We start from the raw sequence: 21,797 nt of genomic DNA on the forward strand, positions 1-21,797 counted from the left end.
CAAGTACCTTCTGTGGCAGAGAGTTCCAGAGATTCACCACTCTCTGTGTGAGAAATGTTTTTCTCAACTCGGTCCTAAAGTATTTCCCCCTTATCCTCAAACTTTGACCCCTTGTCCTGGACTTCCCCAACATCGGGAACAATCTTCCTGCATCTAGCATCTAGATGTTGGGGAAGTCCAGAACTAGGGATCACACAGTTTAAGGATAAGGGGGAAATCTTTTACGAGCGAGATGAGAAAAACATTTTTCACGCACAGAGAGTGGTGAATCTGTGGAATTCTCTGCCACAGAAGGTAGTTGAGGCCACAGTTCATTGGCTATATTTAAGAGGGAGTTAGATGTGGCCCTTGTGGCTAGAGGGATCAGGGGGTACGGAGAGAAGGCAGGGATGGGATACTGAGTTGGATGATCAGCCATGATCATATTGAATGGCGGTGCAGGCTGGAAGGGCCGAATGGCCTCTACTCCTGCACCTATTGTCTATGTTTCTATGTTTCTAAGGTCGCGTACTGACCCGTCACATTGAAGGAACGTTTTCAATAGTCGTTGCGGGACGGTGCTTGTGTGGAGAGCTAAGAGTTCGCTGTCGGAAGCTGCCAACTGGAATTTTTGCTAACCAGTTATCGACTGCGGGCTAAAGATGTCCCGGGAGAGAGATAATTAGGCTCCAAACAAATCACATATAGGCCGTCTCAATCTATTTAAGGAGATCCGCATCGATGGTTTCCTGCATGCTAACACGTCATAGTCATAGAGTGATACAGTGTGGAAACAGGCCCTTTGGCCCATCTTGCCCACACTGGCCACCACGGGCGTGGTGTGTGTGTGTGTGTGTGTGTGTGTGTGTGTGTGTGTGTGTGTGTGTGTGTGTGTGTGTGTGTGTGTGTGTGTGTGTGTGTGTGTGTGTGTGTGTTGCTACAGGGAGCAGAGGGTGAGATTGGTTGGTTCAATAGATTAGATTAGATTTGACGGATGGATGGAGGAAGGGATATATATCCATCCCTCTGATGGAACATGGACAACTGGCCCTTCGGCCCATCGAGTCCGTGCCAGCAACAATCCATTCACACTTGTTCTGTGTTATCTCACTTTTCCACCACTCAAAGACATCAAAGATCTTCAGGGTGGGACTGACAAGGTCAGGTCCATGTGTAAGAGTGGTGGCCCCATCAGTTTGAATATCCCCCCCTCCACCCCCCCCCCCCCCCCACCCCCCCTCCCCCCCCTCCCCCCACCCCCCACCCCACCCCAGCATTGGGACTGACGTGTGGTGTGGGTAGTGTTGCCAACTGTCCCGTATTAGCCGGGACATCCCGTATATTGGGCTAAATCGGTTTGTCCCGTACGGGACCGCCCTTGTCCCGTATTTGACCGCTACTACTCGGGTCGAGAGGGCTGTCGGGTTGGACCCAGCCTCACCCGTCCTGACGTAGTGCAGCCCGTGGAGTGCAGCAGCAACAGCAGCAGCACCTCGCCCGTGGCCCCGTCGATCGGTCGGCGGCCCGGCCAGCTGTCCGACCTTCGGACCTTCGCTCACCGCCGACACCACCACCACCCCTCCGTCTCACGGCCGTTCATGATTTTGTCCCGTATTTTCACCGTTTCTCCCTTATTTGGGAGCGGGAAAGTTGGCGCCCCTCAGTGGGGGAATAGTTTGGTGAAGTGTCGGACTCTTGTCTATGAGCCTGGTAGCGAGATAATACGTTAAGGTAGACAAAAGTGTTCAGCGGGTGCAGCAGCATCTATGGAGCGAAGGAAATAGGCAACGTTTCGGGCCGAAACCCTTCTCCAGACTCATTTCGCCCCGAAACGTTGCCTATTTCCTTCATTCCATAGAGAGCCAGGGGAAAGGGAAACTCGGTTTGTACTCGCTAGAATTTAGGAGATTGAGGGGGGGGATCTTATAGAAACTTACAAAATTCTTAAGGGGTTGGACAGGCTAGATGCAGGAAGATTATTCCCGATGTTGGGGAAGTCCATAGATGCTCAGCGGGTGCAGCAGCATCTATGGAGCGAAGGAAATAGGCAACGTTTCAGGCCGAAACCCTTCTGGGTTTCGGCCCGAAACGTTGCCTATTTCCTATAGTGGAGACTGTTCAACTCTTTGCATGGAGCAAAGGAAATAGGCAAACGTTGCCTATTTCCTTCGCTCCATCGATGCTGCTGCACCCGCTGGAGTTTCTCCAGCACTTTTGTCTACCTTCGATTTTCCAGCATCTGCAGTTCCTTCTTAAACACAGATAACACGTTAAGAAGGGAGTTCTTGCAATCTGGTGTAATATTGCTTTGCTTTCAATTACTGAGCCTAATTAATTTCCCAATGCACGGAAGATGCAGCTGATTCCTGCGAGCTGCTTCACTGGGGACTGGGATCACTCAGCAAGCTGATTAAAAGCAAAGGCCTTTGGCTGGAGTCCACGCTCCATTTAATCCACCAGGCAGCCACAAGTACAGCAACCTCATCCTCCTCCCCCCCCCTTCCCCCCAACCCGTATCAGCGTGGAACTCCACAACAGTGGCACAGCAGTAGAGCAACTGCCTTACAGCGCCAGAGACCCGGGTTCCATCCCGACCACAGGCGCTGTCTGTACGGAGTTTGCACGTTCTCCCCGTGATCATATAGGGTGATTTCACGAAAGGTCACTGGAGCGTAGATCCGCACCCACGTGACCGAAAATCTCAAGTGGAGGACATGCTACACATCCGGTACATAGAAACATAGAAACATAGACAATAGGTGCAGGAGTAGGCCATTCGGCCCTTCGAGCCTGCACCGCCATTCAATATGATCATGGCTGATCATCCAACTCAGTATCCCGTACCTGCATTCTCTTCCTACCCTCTGATCCCCTTAGCCACAAGGGCCACATCTAACTCCCTCTTAAATATAGCCAATGAACTGTGGCCTCAACTACCCTCTGTGGCAAAGAGTTCCAGAGATTCACCGCTCTCTGTGTGAAAAAAGTTCTTCTCATCTCGGTTTTAAAGGATTTCCCTCTTATCCTTAAGCTGTGACCCCTTGTCCTGGACTTCCCCAACATCGGGAACAATCTTCCTGCATCTAGCCTGCCCAACCCCTTAAGAATTTTGTAAGTTTCTATAAGATCCCCTCTCAATCTCCTAAATTCTAGAGAGTATAAACCAAGTCTATCCAGTCTTTCTTCATAAGACAGTCCTGACATCCCAGGAATCAGTCTGGTGAACCGTCTCTGCACTCCCTCTATGGCAATAATGTCCTTCCTCAGATTTGGAGACCAAAACTGTACGCAATACTCCAGGTGTGGTCTCACCAAGACCCTGTACAACTGCAGTAGAACCTCCCTGCTCCTATACTCAAATCCTTTTGCAATGAAAGCTAACATACCATTCGCTTTCTTTACTGCCTGCTGCACCTGCATGCCTACCTTCAATGACTGGTGTACCATGACACCCAGGTCTCGCTGCATCTCCCCCTTTCCCAATCGGCCACCATTTAGATAATAGTCTGCTTTCCTCACTGAAATGCAGTGAGCAAACGCGATAATTCCCGATATTTTGGATCTTTAAATCTCCATGGCAAATGTCCGCTGTTCATTTCCGCTGGATTGGCACCTTCAGCTCCTTCTTTAATTTACCTTAGTTTCTATCTTTGTTTTGGACTGTAAATCTAGGTAGCTGTGCCTCACGGTCACCCCGACTGGCACAGTAAATTGCAGCTCAAAAACTGGCCGTTTTCCATGTTTTAAACGGGTGGGAAAGTGCGTGTTTTCCCATCCACTAACATGTACCGGATGTCTAGCATGTCCTCCACTTGAGATTTTCGGTCACGTGGGTGCGGATCTACGCTCCAGTGACCTTTCGTGAAATCACCCTATTGAATGGCGGTGCAGGCTCGAAGGGCCGAATGGCCTACTCCTGCACCTATTTTCTATGTTTCTATGTTTCTGTACAGACAGCGCCCCTGGCCGGGATCGAACCCGGGTCTCTGGTGGTGAATGCGCTGTAAGGCGCCACCGTGCCGCTCATGGATCATAGTCAGTGGACCATAACAGCTAATTAAAACCGACCACTTTCAATCCATTACTTTAGTGCTAAATTCTGCAATTACTCAGGGCAGTGTCTAAATGCTACAGGTTGCCTAATCTATTTTCGATCTGCACTTGGTCAATAGCTGACTATAAATCAATGTCAGTAGGTTTATTCAGCTAAGTTGTTCAAAACATTCTCAGGGCGACACTCCACAGTTCGTGGGATAGCCGGAGACTGTAGCTCATCCCTGGTACAGACAGCTTGGGAGTTGATGTAGTCATAGAGTGATACAGTGTGGAAACAGGCCCTTCATCCCAACCTGCCCATGCCGACCAACATGTCCCATCATGTTCCCGATGTTGGGGAAGTCCAGAACAAGGGGTCACAGTTTAAGGATAAGGGGGAAATCTTTTAGGACCGAGATGAGGAAGACTTTTTTCACACAGAGAGTGGTGAATCTCTGGAATTCTCTGCCGCAGAAGGTAGTTGAGGCCAGTTCATTGGCTATATGTAAGAGGGAGTTAGATGTGGCCCTTGTGGCTAAAGGGATCAGGGGGTATGGAGAGAAGGCAGGTACAGGATACTGAGTTGGATGATCAGCCATGATCATATTGAATGGCGGTGCAGGCTCGAAGGGCTGAATGGCCTACTCCTGCACCTATTTTCTATGTTTCTATGTTTCTATCTACACTAGTCCCACCCGCCCGCGCTTGGACCATATCCCTCTAAAACCTACGTTAGACACAAAAAGCTGGAGTAACTCAGCGGGACAGGCAGCTTCATTGGGGAGAAGGAATGGGTGACGTTTCGGGTCGAGACCCTTCTTCAGACTGAGAGTTGGGGGAGAGGGAAATGAGAGATATCTGTAATATCCCTTTATCTCTCGTTTCTCGAGCGACTGGCTGTGGGGCTCTGAGAATGAAGGAGGAACCACGGTGGAAGGGGGGGGGGGTGTGGCTCTGAGAATGTTGGGGGTACGAGGTGGGAGGGGCGTTGAGAACGTGGGGATGACCAGGCAGGGGACCGACCGCTTGTGGCCACGAAGTTTGGCCAACAAAATTTGTTCGTGACCCGCGTGGATTTTCTCCGAGATCTTCGGTTTCCTCCCGCACTCCAAAGACGTGCAGGTTTTGTAGGTTAATTGGCTTGGTGTAAATGTAAAACATGTCCCTCGTGGGTGTGGGATTGCGTTAGTGTGTGCGGGGATCGCTGGTCGGCGCGGATCCGGTGGGCCTGTTTCCACGCTGTATCTCTAAACTAAAACTAAACTGAGACCTGTGGTTTCCCCCAACACTCCAAAGACGTACAGGTTTTTGCAGACTGTTCAATGAACATTTTGTGTAATTGTCGATGCCGGTAACATGGGGACTCTTTGCGTATTAGCTGGGCGAGGTCTGCTGTATGAATGTATGAATGAATGACAAAGAATTTCACTGTTCCTAGCTACTTGTGACAATGTAGTGACATTGATTCATTGATAGGTTTACACAAAATGACACAAAGTGCCGGAGTAACTCAGCGGGTCAGACAGCATCGTTGGAGAACGTAGATAATAAGTGATGTTTTGGGTCAGGACCCTTCTTCAGACTGCAGCATAACTAAATGCCTCCACTCTTCACACCTCTGGTGCATGCATTGAGGAAACGTTACATAAACTCTCCTGAAGACAGTGGTATCTGCAGAGAATTCCCATCAACTGCAAAGGTTGCCAGAGACAATAGACAACAGGTGCAGGAGTAGGCCATTCGGCCCTTCGAGCCAGCACCGCCATTCAATGTGATCATGGCTGATCATCCCCAATCAGTACCCCGTTCCTGCCTTCTCCCCATATCCCCTGACCCGGCTATCTTTAAGAGCCCTATCTAGCTCTCTCTTGAAACATCCAGCGAACCGGCCTCTGAGGCAGAGAATTCCACAGACTCACCACTCTCTGTGAGAAAAAGTGTTTCCTCATCTCCGAAGTTGGGCCGAAGGGCCTGTCTCCACGCTGTATGACTCTACGTGACCTCGCCCATGTCTTGTACAACTGTAACATGACCTCCAACCTCTTAAGGGGCTGTCCCACTTGGATGACCTAACACACGAGTTTAGAAGAATCTGGATGAGTTGAAAAAGATGTCAAGGTCTTGTTGACTCGCCGAAGTAACAGACCTCCTTCCACTATGTCTACGACCTTCTACGACCCCCCTCGACCTCAGTCTTCCACATCTAAGACCAACTACGACCAGCTACGAGTGGAAAATGATTACATGATAAAATGATATCACGTTTGCATTTTTTCCCTCGGGCCAGTTACCGACCTACGACCTACCTACGACCTACCTACGACCTACCTACGACCGACCTACGACCGACCTACGACCGACCTACGACCTACCTACGACCGACCTACGACCTACCTACGACCGACCTACGACCTACCTACGAGTAAAAAGTATCCATTTTTTCCATCCCGACCTTTTTTTTTAACTCGTGGACATTTTTTTATCAGGCTGGGAAAAAACCCGCCGCGACCTACTTGAGGCCACGAGTACGCGGAGACCACTCTCGAGCACGAGGAAGAGTTACGAAGACCTCCTACAACCTCGCAGCGACCATGTTGCGAGTATGAGTCAAGGGCAAACCCGGCAGAGGTCGCCAATTAGGTCATGAAAGTGGAACAGGGGCTTAAACTCCATCACTTTGCCAGATGTGTATTGCAGGAGTGGGCCATTCGGCCCTTCGAGCCTGCACTGCCATTCAATATGATCATGGCTGATCATCCAACTCAGTATCCCATCCCTGCCTTCTCTCCATACCCCCTGATCCCTTTAGCCACATGGGCCACATCTAACTCCCTCTTAAATATAGCCAATGAACTGTGGCCTCAACTAACTTCTGTGGCAGAGAATTCCACAGATTCACCACTCTCTGTGTGTGAGAAAAAATGTTTTTCTCATCTCATCTCAGTCCTAAAAGATTTCCCCCTTATCCTTAAACTGTGTGACCCCTTGTTCTGGACTTCCCCAACACCGGGAACAATCTTCCTGCATCTAGCCCGTCCAACCCCTTAAGAATTTTGTACGTTTCTATAAGATCCCCCCCTCAATCTCCTAAATTCTAGCGAGTACAAGCCGAGTCTATCCAGTCTTTCTTCATATGAAAGTCCTGACATCCCAGGAATCAGTCTGGTGAACCTTCTCTGTGCTCCCTCTATGGCAAGAATCTCAAATTAGGAGACGAAAACTGTACGCAATGCTCCAGGTGTGGTCTCACCAAGACCCTGTACAACTGCAGTAGAACCTCCCTGCTCCTATACCCAAATCCTTTTGCTATGAATGCTAACATGTTAGACAGCACTTCCTTCTCATTCCCTCTCATGGGAGCCTCAGCCCCTGAGCAATCCATTACTCCACACCAACTGGCCCGCAGTAAGCGCATCTAACGTATATACCATCTGCTGGGTCCATTTTCCATGAAGTATTATTGGCATCAGTGCCCGCTAATCGGAGCTGATGATAACTCTGGCATCTGGCACTGCCAACCACAGTGTAGTGAAACAGCCCCAAATCCAATACTCAACATCTACTTGTTTAAGAAAGAACTGCAGATGCTGGAAAAATCGAAGGTAGACAAAAAATGCTGGATGAACTCAGCAGGTGAGGCAGTATCTATGGAGAGAAGGAATAGGTGACGTTTCGGGTACCGAAACGTCACCTATTCCTTCTCTCCATAGATGCTGCCTCACCTGCTGAGTTCCTCCAGAATTTTTGTCTCCCCCTTGGTATTTACTTAGTAGTTTGTGCCACAAAACTCTGTTGGAACAAGGACCTGCAGATGAGGGGTGACCTTACAGAGGTGTACATTATCATGAGAGGAATAGATAGGGTTTATTTTAGTCCAGGTAGGTTTGGTTTAGGTTTCAAATATTTAATTTTACTTTAGTTAGTTAGCTTTCCCTAACCAGTCTGAAGAAGAGTCTCGACCCGAAACGTCACCCATTCATTCTCTCTGTTATTGTAGGTTGTATGTATGTGCGTGTGTGTCTGTGTGCGTGTGTGTGTGTGTCCGTATGTCTGTATGGGTGTGCGTGAGTGTCCGTGTGTGCATGTGTGTGGGAGTGTCTGTTTCTGTGCGTGTGGGTGTGTGTGTGTGTTTGTGCAAGTGTGTGTGTGTGTTTGTGCTTGTGTATGTGTGCATGTGTGTGTATGTGTGCATGTGTGTGTATGTTTGTGAATGTGTGTGTGTGTGTGTGCGTGCGTGTGTATGTGTACATGCGTGTGTATGTTTGTGTGTGTGTGTGTGTGTGTGTGTGTGTGTGTGTGTGTGTGAGCGTGTGTGTGTGTGCGTGCGTGCGTGTGAGCGTGTGTGTGTGTGTTTGTGAATGTGTGCGCGTGTGTGTGTGCGTGTGTGTTTGTGAACGTGTGTGTGTGAGCATGTGCGTGTGTGTGAGTGTGCGTGTGTGTGTGAATGTGTGTGTGTGTGTGTGTGAGCGTGTGCGTGTGTGTGTGTGTGTCCGTGTTGTGTGTATATAAATATATATACATGCTCACTCACATACACATAAAAAAACAAATAACAATAAAGGTATTTCAATGCTTGTTGGAGGCTGCATTGTTTAATAGACTGATGGCAATGTTGGTGTTTGGTGCAGACTGATATTTGAGGAGGTGGCTGTTGTTTGGAGGGTTTGGGGGTTTGAGGGCTGAGGGGACAATCTCAGATGAAGGAGGTTGTTTCGGGTGAGGCAGCATCTATGGAGAGAAGGAATAGGCGACGTTTCGGTACCCGAAACGTCACCTATTCCTTCTCTCCATAGACACTGCCTCACCTGCTGAGTTCATCCAGCATTTTTTGTCTACCTTCAATTTGTCCAGCCGTGACTGGGCAGTGTGGTGGGATTGAGGGGAATGGCCGGGGGGGTCTCCTGGACTGGTAATGTTACGGGTCGGGTCGGGTGTGAAGACCCAGAACATCGCATGCCCACTCCCACAGTAAGTCAGGGCTTTGATTAGTACGGGGTGTCAGAGGTTACGGGGGGAAGGCAGGAGAATGGGGTTAGGAGGGAGAGCCACGGTTGAATGGCAGAGTAGACTTGATGGGCCGAATGGCCACATTTTACTCCTATTCCTAACGAAGGAACAGACCGTGGATCCAGTGCAGTCCCCACTTGCAGTGCAGTGCAGCCCACTGCCTGGTAGACAGGGTGATTTATGCAGCTCTCTGCATATCTATTCGCATTTGCTAATTGCACGGCAGCAAAAGGGTCATCAATGAGCCACATTAAATTGGTGGAAAGGTTATATGTGGATGACTGATTGTCCATCTGCATGTGGAGTATTAATGATGGAATTGTGCACAGTCTCTGGGGCACCGTTGAAACCATCTGCATGTACAGAGACTGAGGCACATGGTCTGAGTGTGTAACCTTGTCATTATACAGGGTGTAGTGTTAAAGGCCTTTCAGACAATAGTGCTGCAGATACATGCACAATGCCAGTGTGTTCAGGCAGCCCCAGTTCCAATATCAAAAGGGGCTGCTCCTTGCCTCCAGGCTGCACTGCACACCCACCATCCGCATAGAAACATAGAAAATAGGTGCAGGCCATTTGGCCCTTCCAACCTGGTGCTCTGCCCGCAAGTGACAACAGAGAAACATAGACAATAGGTGCAGGAGTAGGCCCTTCGAGCCTGCACCGCCATTCAATATGATTGCGGCTGATCATCCAACTCAGTATCCCATCCCTGCCTTCTCTCCATACCCCCTGATCCCTTTAGCCACAAGGGCCACATCGAACTCCCTCTTAAATATAGCCAGTGAACTGTGTGGCCTCAACTACCTTCTGTGGCAGAGAATTCCACAGATCCACCACTCTCTGTGTGTGTGAGAAAAAATGTTTTTCTCATCTCACCTCAGTCCTAAAAGATTTCCCCCTTATCCTTAAACTGTGTGACCCCTTGTTCTGGACTTCCCCAACATCGGGAACAATCTTCCTGCATCTAGCCTGTCCAACCCCTTAAGAATTGTGTACGTTTCTATAAGATCACCCCTCAGTCTTCTAAATTCCAGCGAGTGCAAGCCGAGTCTATCTAGTCTTTCTTCATATGAAAGTCCTGACATCCCAGGAATCAGTCTGGTGAATGTACTCTGTACACCCTCTACGGCAAGAATGTCTTTCCTCAGATTGGGAGACCAAAACTGTACGCAATACTCCAGGTGTGGTCTCACCAAGACCCTGTACAACTGCAGTAGAACCTCCCTGCTCCTATACTCAAATCCTTTTGCTATGAATGCTAACATACCATTCGCCTTCTTCACTGCCTGCTGCACCTGCATGCCTACTCATCTTCAGACACCCTGTGCATAGGGGAGAGGGCAGGGCTGAAGATGTCCTGGTTGGGTCGCTCCTAGGCCAGGCCAAGCTCAGAAACAGGCCCTTCGGCCCACCAGGTCCGTGCCGACCAGCGATCCCCGCACACTAACACTATCCTACACCCACTAGGGACATTTTTTTTACATTTATACCAAGCCAAATCAACCTACAAACCTGCACGTCTTTGGAGCGTGGGAGGAAACCGAAGATCTCGGAGAAAACCCAGGCAGGTCACGGGGAGAACGTACAAACTCCACACAGGCAGCACCCGTGGTCGGGATCGAACCCGGGTCCCCGGCGCTGCATTCGCTGTAAGGCAGCAACTCTACCGCTGCGCCACCGTGACCGGCCCTCTTCAATGATCTAGCGGCGTGAAATGTGTAGCTGAGGCAAAAAGACCCACAAAGTGCTGGGGGGCTGAGTCAGCATCCGTGGAGGGAATGGACTGGTCGAGACCCTTCTTTGGGCTGAGTTCCTCCAGCAGTTTTTACTTTGCACGGGGGAAGAAAGGCCAGTTTAAATAGCTGTCCGTGCTAGCAGATACATAGTGGGCTGAATGGCCTACTCCTGCACCTATTGTCTATTGTCTATAAATAACTGTCCGTGCTAGCAGGGACAAATTGGGCTGAATGGCCTACTCCTGCACCTATTTATTGTCTATAAATAACTGTCCGTGCTAGCAGGGACATAGTGGGTTGAATGGCCTACTCCTACACCTATTATCTATTGTCTGTAAATAGCTGTCCATGCTAGCAGGGACAAAGTGGGCTGAATGGCCTACTCCTACACCTATTGTCTATTGTCTATTGTCTATAAATAACTGTCCATGCTAGCAGGGACAAAGTGGGCTGAATGGTCTACTCCTGCACCTATTGTCTATTGTCTATTGTCTATAAATAACTGTCCATGCTTGCAGGGACATAGTGGGCTGAATGGCCTACTCCTACACCTATTGTCTATTGTCTATAAATAACTGTCCATGCTAGCAGGGACAAAGTGGGCTGAATGGCCTACTCCTGCACCTGTTGTCTATTGTCTGTAAATAGCTGTCCGTGCTAGCAGGGACATAGTGGGTTGAATGGCCTACTCCTACACCTATTGTCTATTGTCTATTGTCTATAAATAACTGTCCATGCTAGCAGGGACAGAGTGGGCTGAATGGCCCGCTATTCTGCACTCCGCACCCACACCTGAATCATTGAGCCCTTCGGCCCATCGAGTCCAATGCTGTCCACTCTGATCCCATTCTCCTCACATTCTCATTACCTTAATATATTGGATTATTGATCGATGTATATTTATTTGTGTGTTATCGAGGTAATGAGCCTGTTAAGCTGCTGCGAGGAAGAATTTTATTGTTCTGTTGCCACTTAATATCACAATTAAACACTCTTGACTTGAACCTCCTCTAGATCTCTAAACCTTTCCTGCACTCCAGGGACAATTCTGAATTTCCAGGAATTTTTCTATCACCATTCCGATCTTCCCCATCCTTAGATGGGGCTCTTAAAGATAGCGGAGTCTGATTGTGGATGATCAGCCATGATCACAGTGAATGGCGGTGCTGGCTCGAAGGGCCGAATGGCCGACTCCCGCACCTCTTGTCTATCGACAATTGTCTTTCCATTCAGAGTCAAACCTCGGGAGTCCCCTGATATCTGTGTGTTGAAGATAGGCACAAAATGCTGGAGTAACTCAGCGGGACAGGCAGCATCTCTGGAGAGAAGGAATGGGTGACGTTTCGGGTCTCGACCCGAAACGTCACCCATTCCTTCTCCCCAGAGATGCAGCCTGCCCCGCTGAGTTACTCCAGCATTTTTGTGCCTATCTGCGGTGTAAACCAACATCTGCAGTCCTTTCCTACACATCTGTATGTTGAACCGTGATGAAACCCATTAAGGCGTCAACTGCCTCAGGAGATTGAGGAGGTTCGGCACGTTGACAAATACTCTGTTGAACTTCCACAACGTTCAGTTTAGTTTAGTTTAGAGAACCAGCTTGGGAACAGGCCCTTCGGCCCAGCGAGTCCTCACCGACCAGCGATCCCCGCACACTAAAGCCCCTGTCTGTCCCACTTAGGAAACCTGAACGGAAACCTCTGGAGACTTTGCGCCCCACCCAAGGTTTCCGTGTGGTTCCCGGAGGTTGCCGGAGGTTGCAGGTAGTGGAAGCGGGTAGGGAGACTGACGAAAACCTCCGGGAACCTCCGGGAACCTCCGGGAACCGCATGGAAACCTTGGGTGGGGCGCAAAGTCTCCAGAGGTTTCCGTTCAGGTTTCCTAAGTGGGACAAGGGCATTACACTATCCGACACACACTGGGGACAATTTACATTTATACCAAGCGGATTAACCTCCAAACCTGTACGTCTTTGGAGTGTGGGAGGAAACCGGCGATCCCAGGGGGAAATCCCACACGCAGGTCACGGGGAGGAGGATGTACAAACTCCGGTACAGACAAGTCGGGATCGAACCGGGGGTCTCGGACACTGTAAGCGCCGTGAGGCAGCGACTCTACCGCTGTGGTCGTTGTCGTGCAGTGGCTGTTGCTAACTCTCTCCCCCTTCTACTGCGCAGAGATACGGCGGAGAGGTTCCAAGGAAGCCCCCCCCGGCAAGCCGCTGCCCCTGTACGACACGCCCTACGAGCCCGTGGAGAACGGCGTCGGCCACGGCGAGCGAGCGGCGGAGAGGGTGTCGGCCCAGCGGCCCCGCGACAGCCGTCTCCCCGAGGACGACGAGCGGCCCCCGGGGGAATACGACCAGCCCTGGGAGTGGAAGAAGGAACGCATCTCCAAGGCATTCGCAGGTGAGGCTCATAGAGAAACTGCCAACAAACGCCGTAACGTGTTATTCTTCACGGCCCGTCCCACTTTCACAACCTAATTCACCACTTATTTTTACTCGTGGACATTTTTCATCAGGCTAGAAAAATGCCCCGACCTGCTCGATGCCACGAGTGCCTACGACCAGCATCATGGCCTACCTACGACCTACCTACGACCTACCTACGACCTACCTACGACTTACCTACGACCTACCTACGACCTACCTACGACCTACCTACGACCTACCTACGACCTACCTACGACCTACCTACAACTTACCTACAACTTATCTACGACCTACCTACGACCTACCTACGACCTACCTACGACTTACCTACGACCTACCTACGACCTACCTACGACCTACCTGCGACTTACCTACGACCTACCTACGACTTACCTACGACCTACCTATGACTTACCTACGACCTACCTACGGCTTACCTATGACTTACCTACGACCTACCTACGACTTACCTACGACTTACCTACGACCTATCTACGACTTACCTACGGCCTACCTACGACCTACCTACCACCTACCTACGACCTACCTACGACTTACCTACGACTTACCTACGACCTACCTATGACCTACCTACGACCTACCTACGACCTTGTCACGGGGAGGAAGATGCACAAAGGATATGCAAGGATTTGAGTATAGGAGCAGGGAGGTTCTACTGCAGTTGTACAGGGTCTTGGTGGGACCACACCTGGAGTATTGCGTACAGTTTTGGTCTCCAAATCTGAGGAAGGACATTCTTGCCATAGAGGGAGTGCAGAGACGGTTCACCAGACTGATTCCTGGGATGGCAGGACTCACATATGAAGAAAGACTGGATAGACTCGGCTTGTACTCGCTAGAATTTAGAAGATTGAGGGGGGATCTTATAGAAACGTACAAAATTCTTAAGGGGTTGGACAGGCTAGATGCAGGAAGATTGTTCCCGATGTTGGGGAAATCCAGGACAAGGGGTCACACAGTTTAAGGATAAGGGGGAAATCTTTTAGGACTGAGGTGAGATGAGAAAAACATTTTTTCTCACACACAGAGAGTGGTGAATCTCTGGAATTCTCTACCACAGAAGGTAGTTGAGGCCACACAGTTCATTGGCTATATTATAAGGGAGTTAGATGTGGCCCTTGTGGCTAAAGGGATCAGGGGGTATGGAGAGAAGGCAGGTACGGGATACTGAGTTGGATGATCAGCCATGATCATATTGAATGGCGGTGCAGGCTCGAAGGGCCGAATGGCCTCTACTCCTGCACCTATTTTCTATGTTTCTATGTTTCCACGTTGTATCTTGAAAACTAAACAGTTCTGGAGCCAGAGTAATGAGCACATCACCGCTGGGCATAGATCGGTGATGGTAACAAAGCCATAACAAAGGATGAGGAAAAGCTTCTATAACAACACAATCACACTGCTGAACTCGGAGTCCCGACGATAGATTTCTCTGGTCCCTCCGTCCCCCTTTGTTTAATCATTCTGTATTTCCTGATTATTCTGTATCTTCTCTCTTTCTATTTTTTTCTTGTTTTTTTTCTCTTTATGTACAACTACTACGGACTGACGCAAAACTGCATTTCGTTGTACTGATACTTGTATTTGTGCGATGACATTAAAGTTGAATTGAATTGAATTGAATTGAATCTACAGCCCAGGCACCAGGGAGCTAGATGCAGGAAGATTGTTCCTGATGTTGGGGAAATCCAGGACAAGGGGTCACAGTTTAAGGATAAGGGGGAAATCTTTTAGGACTGAGGTGAGATGAGAAAAACATTTTTTCTCACACACTAGAGGGGCCGAATGGCCTACTCCTGCACCTATTGTCTATGTTTCTATGTTTCTATGTCACGACCATGCTGCGAGTATGAGTCAAGGACAAACTCGGCAGAGGTCGTGAATTAGGTCGTGAAAGTGGGACAGGGGCTTGAATGGTTTACTGCAGTGATTCCCATCCTGGGGCCATATACATGGCAAATTTCAGGGGGGGGCCACAAAAAATGTTGGGATTTAGGGGGCCACAGGTTCAATGAAGGGAGCCATAGATCTACCTCCCTGTTGCCTCCTAAATTACAGTTCTAATAAAGTTAAATCTATGTGGTTGAAATATTTTTGATGTTTGTGGAATAGAATACAAGAGAATATATCTGTAATTAATACACACTGATATTTTTATGGAAGGTATTATAATATTGAAGTACTTTTTTTTTCGCTAATAATGTCAGGGAAGGGGGGGGGGGCACAGAATAATTAAAAGATTCCAAGGGGGCCATGAGCTACAAAAGGTTGGGAACCACTGGTTTACTGTATGTGGTGTTGTTACCTGCGAGTGGAGCACCAAGGCAAATTCCTTGTATGTGTACATACTTGGTCAATATACTTATTCATTCTTTCATTCAATCATTCATTCAATCATTCATTCATTCATTCATTCATTCATACATTCATTCATTCAATCATTCATTCATACATTCATTCATTCATTCATTCATTCATTCATTCATTCATTCATTCATTCATTCATTCATTCATTCATTCATTCATTCATTCATTCATTCATTCATTCATTCATTCATTCATCATTCATTCATTCATGCATTCATTCATTCATTCATTCATATTCATTCATTCATACATTCATGCATTCATTCATTCATTCATTCATTCATTCATACATTCATTCATTCATACATTCATTCATTCATTCATTCATTCATTCATTCATTCATCATTCATTCATTCATACATTCATACATTCATTCATGCATTACATTCATTCATTCATACATCATTCATTCATGCATACATTCATACATTCATTCATTCATGCATACATTCATTCATTCAATCATACATTCATTCATTCATACATTCATTCACATTCATTCATTCATTCAATCATTAATTCATTCATTCATACATTCATTCATTCATGCATTCATTCATTCATTCAAAAATGACTTGGCCTCCACAGCCGTCTGTGGCAATGAATTCCACAGATTCACCGCCCTCTGACTAAAGAAATTCCATACATTCAATAAACTGATCTGGTCCGGACTCCAATGTCTTTACAATGCAGTTATTGTACCTGCCTCAACCACTTCTTCTGGTAGCTCATTCCATACACCCACCACCCTCTGTGCAAGAAATACTTTGGAAATGTAGTCACTGAACTGGGTGGGTGGCTGGGTGGTGGTGCTGGGCAAGGTCGTTGGTCGGTGTGGGCAAGATGGGCCGAATGGCCTGTTTCCATAATGTATGAGTCTATGCCTCTATCACATGGGTAAATGGGACTGGCTCATATGGGCATATTGGCTAGCATGTATGAGGTGGGCCGAATGGCCTGTTTCCATAATGTTTGACTATGATTTTCACATGGGTAAATGGGACTAGCTCATATGGGCATCTTGGCTAGCATGTATGAGATGGGCCGAATGGCCTGTTTCCATAATGTATGACTCTATGCCTCTATCACATGGGTAAATGGAACTAGCTTATTCAGGCTTCTTGGCTAGCATGTATGATATGGGCTGAAGGGCCTGTTTTCATGCTGTCTCACTATTTTCTTGGCTGTTAAGCTCCAAGGGAGGAGGTGAAAGGTGACAGGCAGAGTTGCTGCCCTCCAGCACCAGAGACCCGTGTTCGATCCCAATCACGGGCGGAGTTTGCACGGAGTTTCTCCCCGTGACCTGCGTGGGACTTCTCCGATTTCCCCCCACACTCCGCCGACTTACAGGTTTGTAGGTTAATTGGCTTGGGGAAAAAATTGTAAATTGTCCCTAGTGTGTGTCGGATAGTGTTAGTGTGCGGGGATAGCAGGTCGGCACGGACTCGGTGGGCCGAAGGGCCTGTTTCCGCGCTGTATCTCTAAACTGAGCCTGGAGCGTTAAATGCAGTTTGCTGCAATTACAGCCAGGATATTTAGGCCTCGACTGAGATAATGGCCGCAATGTTCGATCTTTTGGATTTTGGAATCGATAATCTTTTCTCTTCCCTGCAACACTACAAAGGCCTTGTCTGGGCGAGGGAGGTTTCTATACAGGCCCGCTGGGCCGAGATAACTCTGCCACACACTTTACCCCTCCATAATCTATCAGCTAAAGCAGCATTTCATCAGCTGTAAGTGGAGCACCAGTTAAGATTGGACAAAGGGCCTTTGGAATATCGTGAAGTAATTGAAAGCAGAAATCACTTTTTTTTGTGTGTGTGGCTGTTTAGTGTCACCATGGAAACCCCGGAGAATGGCTGGAGATGAGAGTGATGGTCGAGGCAGCAGAGGAGGGGGGTGGGGGGGTGGTTGGGGTGAGGGCAGGGAACATGCCCCTAACACGAAGGGTTTCGGCCCGAAACGTTGCCTATTTCCTTCGCTCCATAGATGCTGCTGCACCCGCTGAGTTTCTCCAGCTTTTTTGTGTGCCCCTAACACTTAGCTGGCCACAGTTTGACAATAGACAACAGGTGCAGGAGTAGGCCATTCGGCCCTTGGAGCCAGCACCGCCATTCACTGCAATCACGGCTGATCGTCCACAATACACAATCAGTACCCCGTTCCTGCCTTTTCTCCCCATATCCCCTGACTCCGCTATCTTTAAGAGCCCTATCTAACTCTCTCTTGAAAACATCCAGTGAATTGGCCTCCACTGCCTTCCGTGGCAGAGAATTCCACAGATTCACAACTCTCCAGAACAAGGGGTCACACAGTTTTACGGATAAGGGGGAAATCTTTTAGGACTGAGGTGAGATGAGAAAAACATTTTTTCTCACACACAGAGAGTGGTGAATCTGTGGAATTCTCTGCCACAGAAGGTAGTTGAGGCCACACAGTTCATTGGCTATATTTAAGAGGGAGTTAGATGTGGCCCTTGTGGGATCAGAGGGTATGGAGAGAAGGCAGGTACGGGATACTGAGTTGGATGATCAGCCATGATCATATTGAATGGCGGTGCAGGCTCGAAGGGCCGAATGGCCTACTCCTGCACCTATTTTTTACTCGCAGGTTTAGTGGGAGCCGGTTTTCTTCATAGTGGAGGAAGGTTTTCTACATGTGTGCGGGAGGTAGTAGCAGGTTGCAGGTCACCTCGACCTTGGGTGGCGGGCAAGGTCACAAGAGGTTGCTGTTTAGGTCTCCTAAGTGGGACAGGGTCTTCTGAGGTCGATGTCCCTCCTCCCCCCCCCCCCCCCCCCCCCCGTACCTCACTCCCCTGCCAGCACAGAGGGAAGGGCAGAAGGGAATGACTGATGTGGTGTTTCAGTGGCCCTGAGGCTCCCTGATCATTGTGGTCATCGCTGCCTTAGGAGCATGTCTGGGAAATCCAGGGGACTCCCTTCAGATAGTTCCCCCTCCCCCTGTGTGTGTACAAGTCTCTGTCAATGTGTGTGTGTGTGTGTCGGCATCTCTCTCTGTGTGCCCTCCCCACTCTCTGCCCCCTCCTCCCCGCCCCTCTCTCTGTCCCCCTCGCTCTGTCTCTCTCTGTGTGTGTGTCTCTCTGTCTCTCTGTCCCTCTCTCTATCTCTCTTTCTCTCTCTCTTTCTCTCTTTCTCTCTTTCTCTCTTTCTGTCTCTCTCTCTCTCCGTCTCTCTCTCCGTCTCTCTCTCTCTCTCTCTCTCTCTCTCTCTCTCTCTCTCTCTCTCTCTCTCTCTCTCCCTCTCTCTCTCTCTCTCTCTCTCTCTCTCTCTCTCTCTCTCTCTCTCTCTCTCTCTCTCTCTCTCTCTCTCTCTCTCTCTCTCTCTCTCTCTCTCTCTCTCTCTCTCTCTCTCTGTCTCTCTCTCTCTCTCTGTCTCTCTCTCTGTCTCTGTCTCTCTCTCTCTCCCTCTCTCCCCCCCTCTATCTCCCTCTCTCTCTCCTTTCTCTCTCCTTTCTCTCATTCTCTTTACACCCCTTCCCTCTCCATTCTATCGACCCCATTCTCTCTCCACCCCTCTCTCTATATCTCTCTACCCCTCCCCATCTCTCTCTCTCTCTCCCTCTAAATATATATATATACACATACATACATATATATATATATCTACATGTGCCTCTGTTAATTTATGTTCATGCCTATATACAGAAGAGTTCTCTCCCCATCGTTCCATGAGCTGGTGAAAGTGCCTGCAGATGATCACATTGAAAATGAAACATTAGTGTTTGATTTCCCTCCCAGTGCAGTGGCTATTGTCAAGATGCGGGGAGATATTTTCCATCGTTTCTGGGTGATAAACTCGCCCGGTGCAGACAGCTGATAAATAACATGCGATGTCTGGCCATCTCTGATAATAATTACTGCTTTTAAACTCGCCTTGTCTGGATAAACTGCTTCTGATGTATTACCCAGCTGTGTTTCAGCACCCAGTCACTGGAGCTGGGCCGGCAGCCTGTGAGAGCCACGTTCGTAAGTGATAGGAGCAGAATTAGGCCATTCGGCCCATCAAGTCCACTCCCCCAGTGCTGGCTCGAAGGACCGAATAGACAATAGGTGCAGGAGTAGGCCATTCGGCCTTTGGAGCCAGCACCGCCATTCAATGTGATCACGGCTGATCATCCCCAATCAGTACCCCGTTCCTGCCTTCTCCACAATATCCCCTGACTCCGCTATCTTTAAGAGCCCCATCTAGCTCTCTCTTGAAAGCATCCAGAGAACTGGCCTCCACCGCCCTCTGAGGCAGAGAATTCCACAGACTCACCACTCTCTGTGAGAAAAAGTGTTTCATCGTCTCCGTTCTAAATGGCTTACCCCTTATTCTTAAACTGTGTGTGTGGTCCCTGGTTCTGGACTCCCCCAACATCGGGAACATGTTTCCTGCCTCTAGCGTGTAACGATAAGACCAGTGCATCAAAAATTTGCCTGCTTTCATGTGACAGGTGAATGCGATTTTCTCCGCAGTGAGTCTGCGCATCACCCTGCGCCCATCCACACACAAGGTTAGGACACTTCAGGGAACCGAAAATGCAATTTAAATACAGCACGACCATGTTTGAAAGCGATTGAGATAATTTATAAGGGTTTTCCCGTTCCAGCCACACAGTCCTGTCGAACTGTAGCGACCAATGTACGTCTAAGATGTGCATCACAGCTAATAGATGTGTCGTGTCCTGCTGGGTTAGTTTTGACTCGATTGTGTTCACGAGTGTTTAAGAAGGAACTGGGCAGATGCTGGAAAATCGAAGGTAGACAAAAATGCTGGAGAAACTCAGCTGGTGCGGCAGCATCTATGGAGCGAAGGAAATGGGCAACGTTTCAGGACCAAACCCAAAGGAAATAGGCAACGTTTCGAGACCAAACCCAAAGGAAATAGGTAACGTTTCGGGTCGAAACCCGAAGGGTTTCGGGACGAAATGTTGCCTATTTCCTTCGCTCCATAGATGCTGCCGCACCCACTGAGTTTCTCCAGCACTTTTGACTACACTCATCAAGAATGGTACGAAACGTCGCCTATTTCCTTCGCTCCATAGATGCTGCCTCACCCGCTGAGTTCCTCCAGCACTTTGTGTCCACCTTCTAATATCTGCCTGCATTTGATTCCTACTGCTCCGTCCCACCTTCAGTCTGAATGAAGAAGATTCCTGGCCTGAAACGTTGCCTGCCCATGTTCTCCAACGGATGCTGAGTTACTCCAGCAGTTTGTGCCCTTGTTGGTGTAAACCAGCATCTGCAGTTCCTTGTTGCTACCTTTGTTTTAGTTTCAGCTTGGGAGATGCAGCGTGGAAACAGGCCCTTCGGCCCATCGATTCCAGCAATCCCCGCTCGGTAGTACTATCCCACACCCCAAGGAACACTTTACAATAGACAATAGACAATATACAAAAGGTGCAGGAGTAGGCCATTCGGCCCTTCGAATATGGGGAGGGCCCTTTTTACAGAAGCCAATCCCCCTCTGCTTCCCAGTTCCCCCTCTTCACCCACACACACATCCCCCCCCCTTCCCCTCTCCTCATCCCTGCCTCCCTCCCTCCCCCTCCCTGTGTATTGATCCCTGGGATGGCGGGACTGTCATATGAGGAAAGATTGAAAAGACTAGGCATGTATTCACTGGAGTTTCGAAGGATGACAGGGTGGCTCTTATAGAAACATATAAAATTATAAATGGCCTGGACAAGCTAGATGCAGGAAAAATGTTCCCAATGATGGGCGAGTCCAGAACCAGGGGCCACACACACAGTCTTAGAATAAAGGGGAGGTCATTTAAGACTGAACTTTTTCACCCAGAGAGTTGCGAATTTATGGAATTCCCTGCCACAGAGGGCAGTGGAGGCCAAGTCACTGGATGGATTTAAGAGAGAGTTAGATAGAGCTCTAGGGGCTAGTGGAGTCGAGGGATATGGGGAGAAGGCAGGCACGGGTTATTGATAGGGGACGATCAGCCATGGCGGTGCTGGCTCGAAGGGCCGAATGGCCTCCTCCTGCACCTATTTTCTATGTTTCTGTGTTTGTACATAGTACATATGGGGAGAAGGCAGCCACAGTTTAAAGCAGGGGCAGGCAGCGGATGTGGGTGGGCCACTGATGATAAACATGAGGGGGATAAGGTTACGGAAGTGCGGATAAACAGGGCATTCCAGAGCACTGCTCAGTACATGGAGCTTTTATCACCACTCAATTAGGGAGACTTCCTGGTGGTGT

At 48.8% G+C, this 21,797-nt stretch overlaps 1 protein-coding gene across 1 annotated transcript in view; it reads left to right on the plus strand.

Moving 5' to 3' along the window:
- The window catches only part of LOC129713498 (SH2 domain-containing adapter protein D-like), a 49,450-nt gene extending 36,007 nt beyond the window's left edge, over positions 1-13,443 (plus strand). The window contains exon 3 of the mRNA XM_055662564.1: positions 12,938-13,443. Coding sequence (XP_055518539.1) covers positions 12,938-13,245 — 308 coding nt within the window. The 3' untranslated portion in view covers positions 13,246-13,443. The remainder of the gene's footprint in view (positions 1-12,937) is intronic.
- The last annotated feature ends 8,354 nt before the right edge of the window (positions 13,444-21,797 follow it).

This window comes from Leucoraja erinacea, chromosome 36 (genome assembly GCF_028641065.1).
Source record: "Leucoraja erinacea ecotype New England chromosome 36, Leri_hhj_1, whole genome shotgun sequence".
NCBI lineage: Eukaryota > Metazoa > Chordata > Chondrichthyes > Rajiformes > Rajidae > Leucoraja > Leucoraja erinaceus.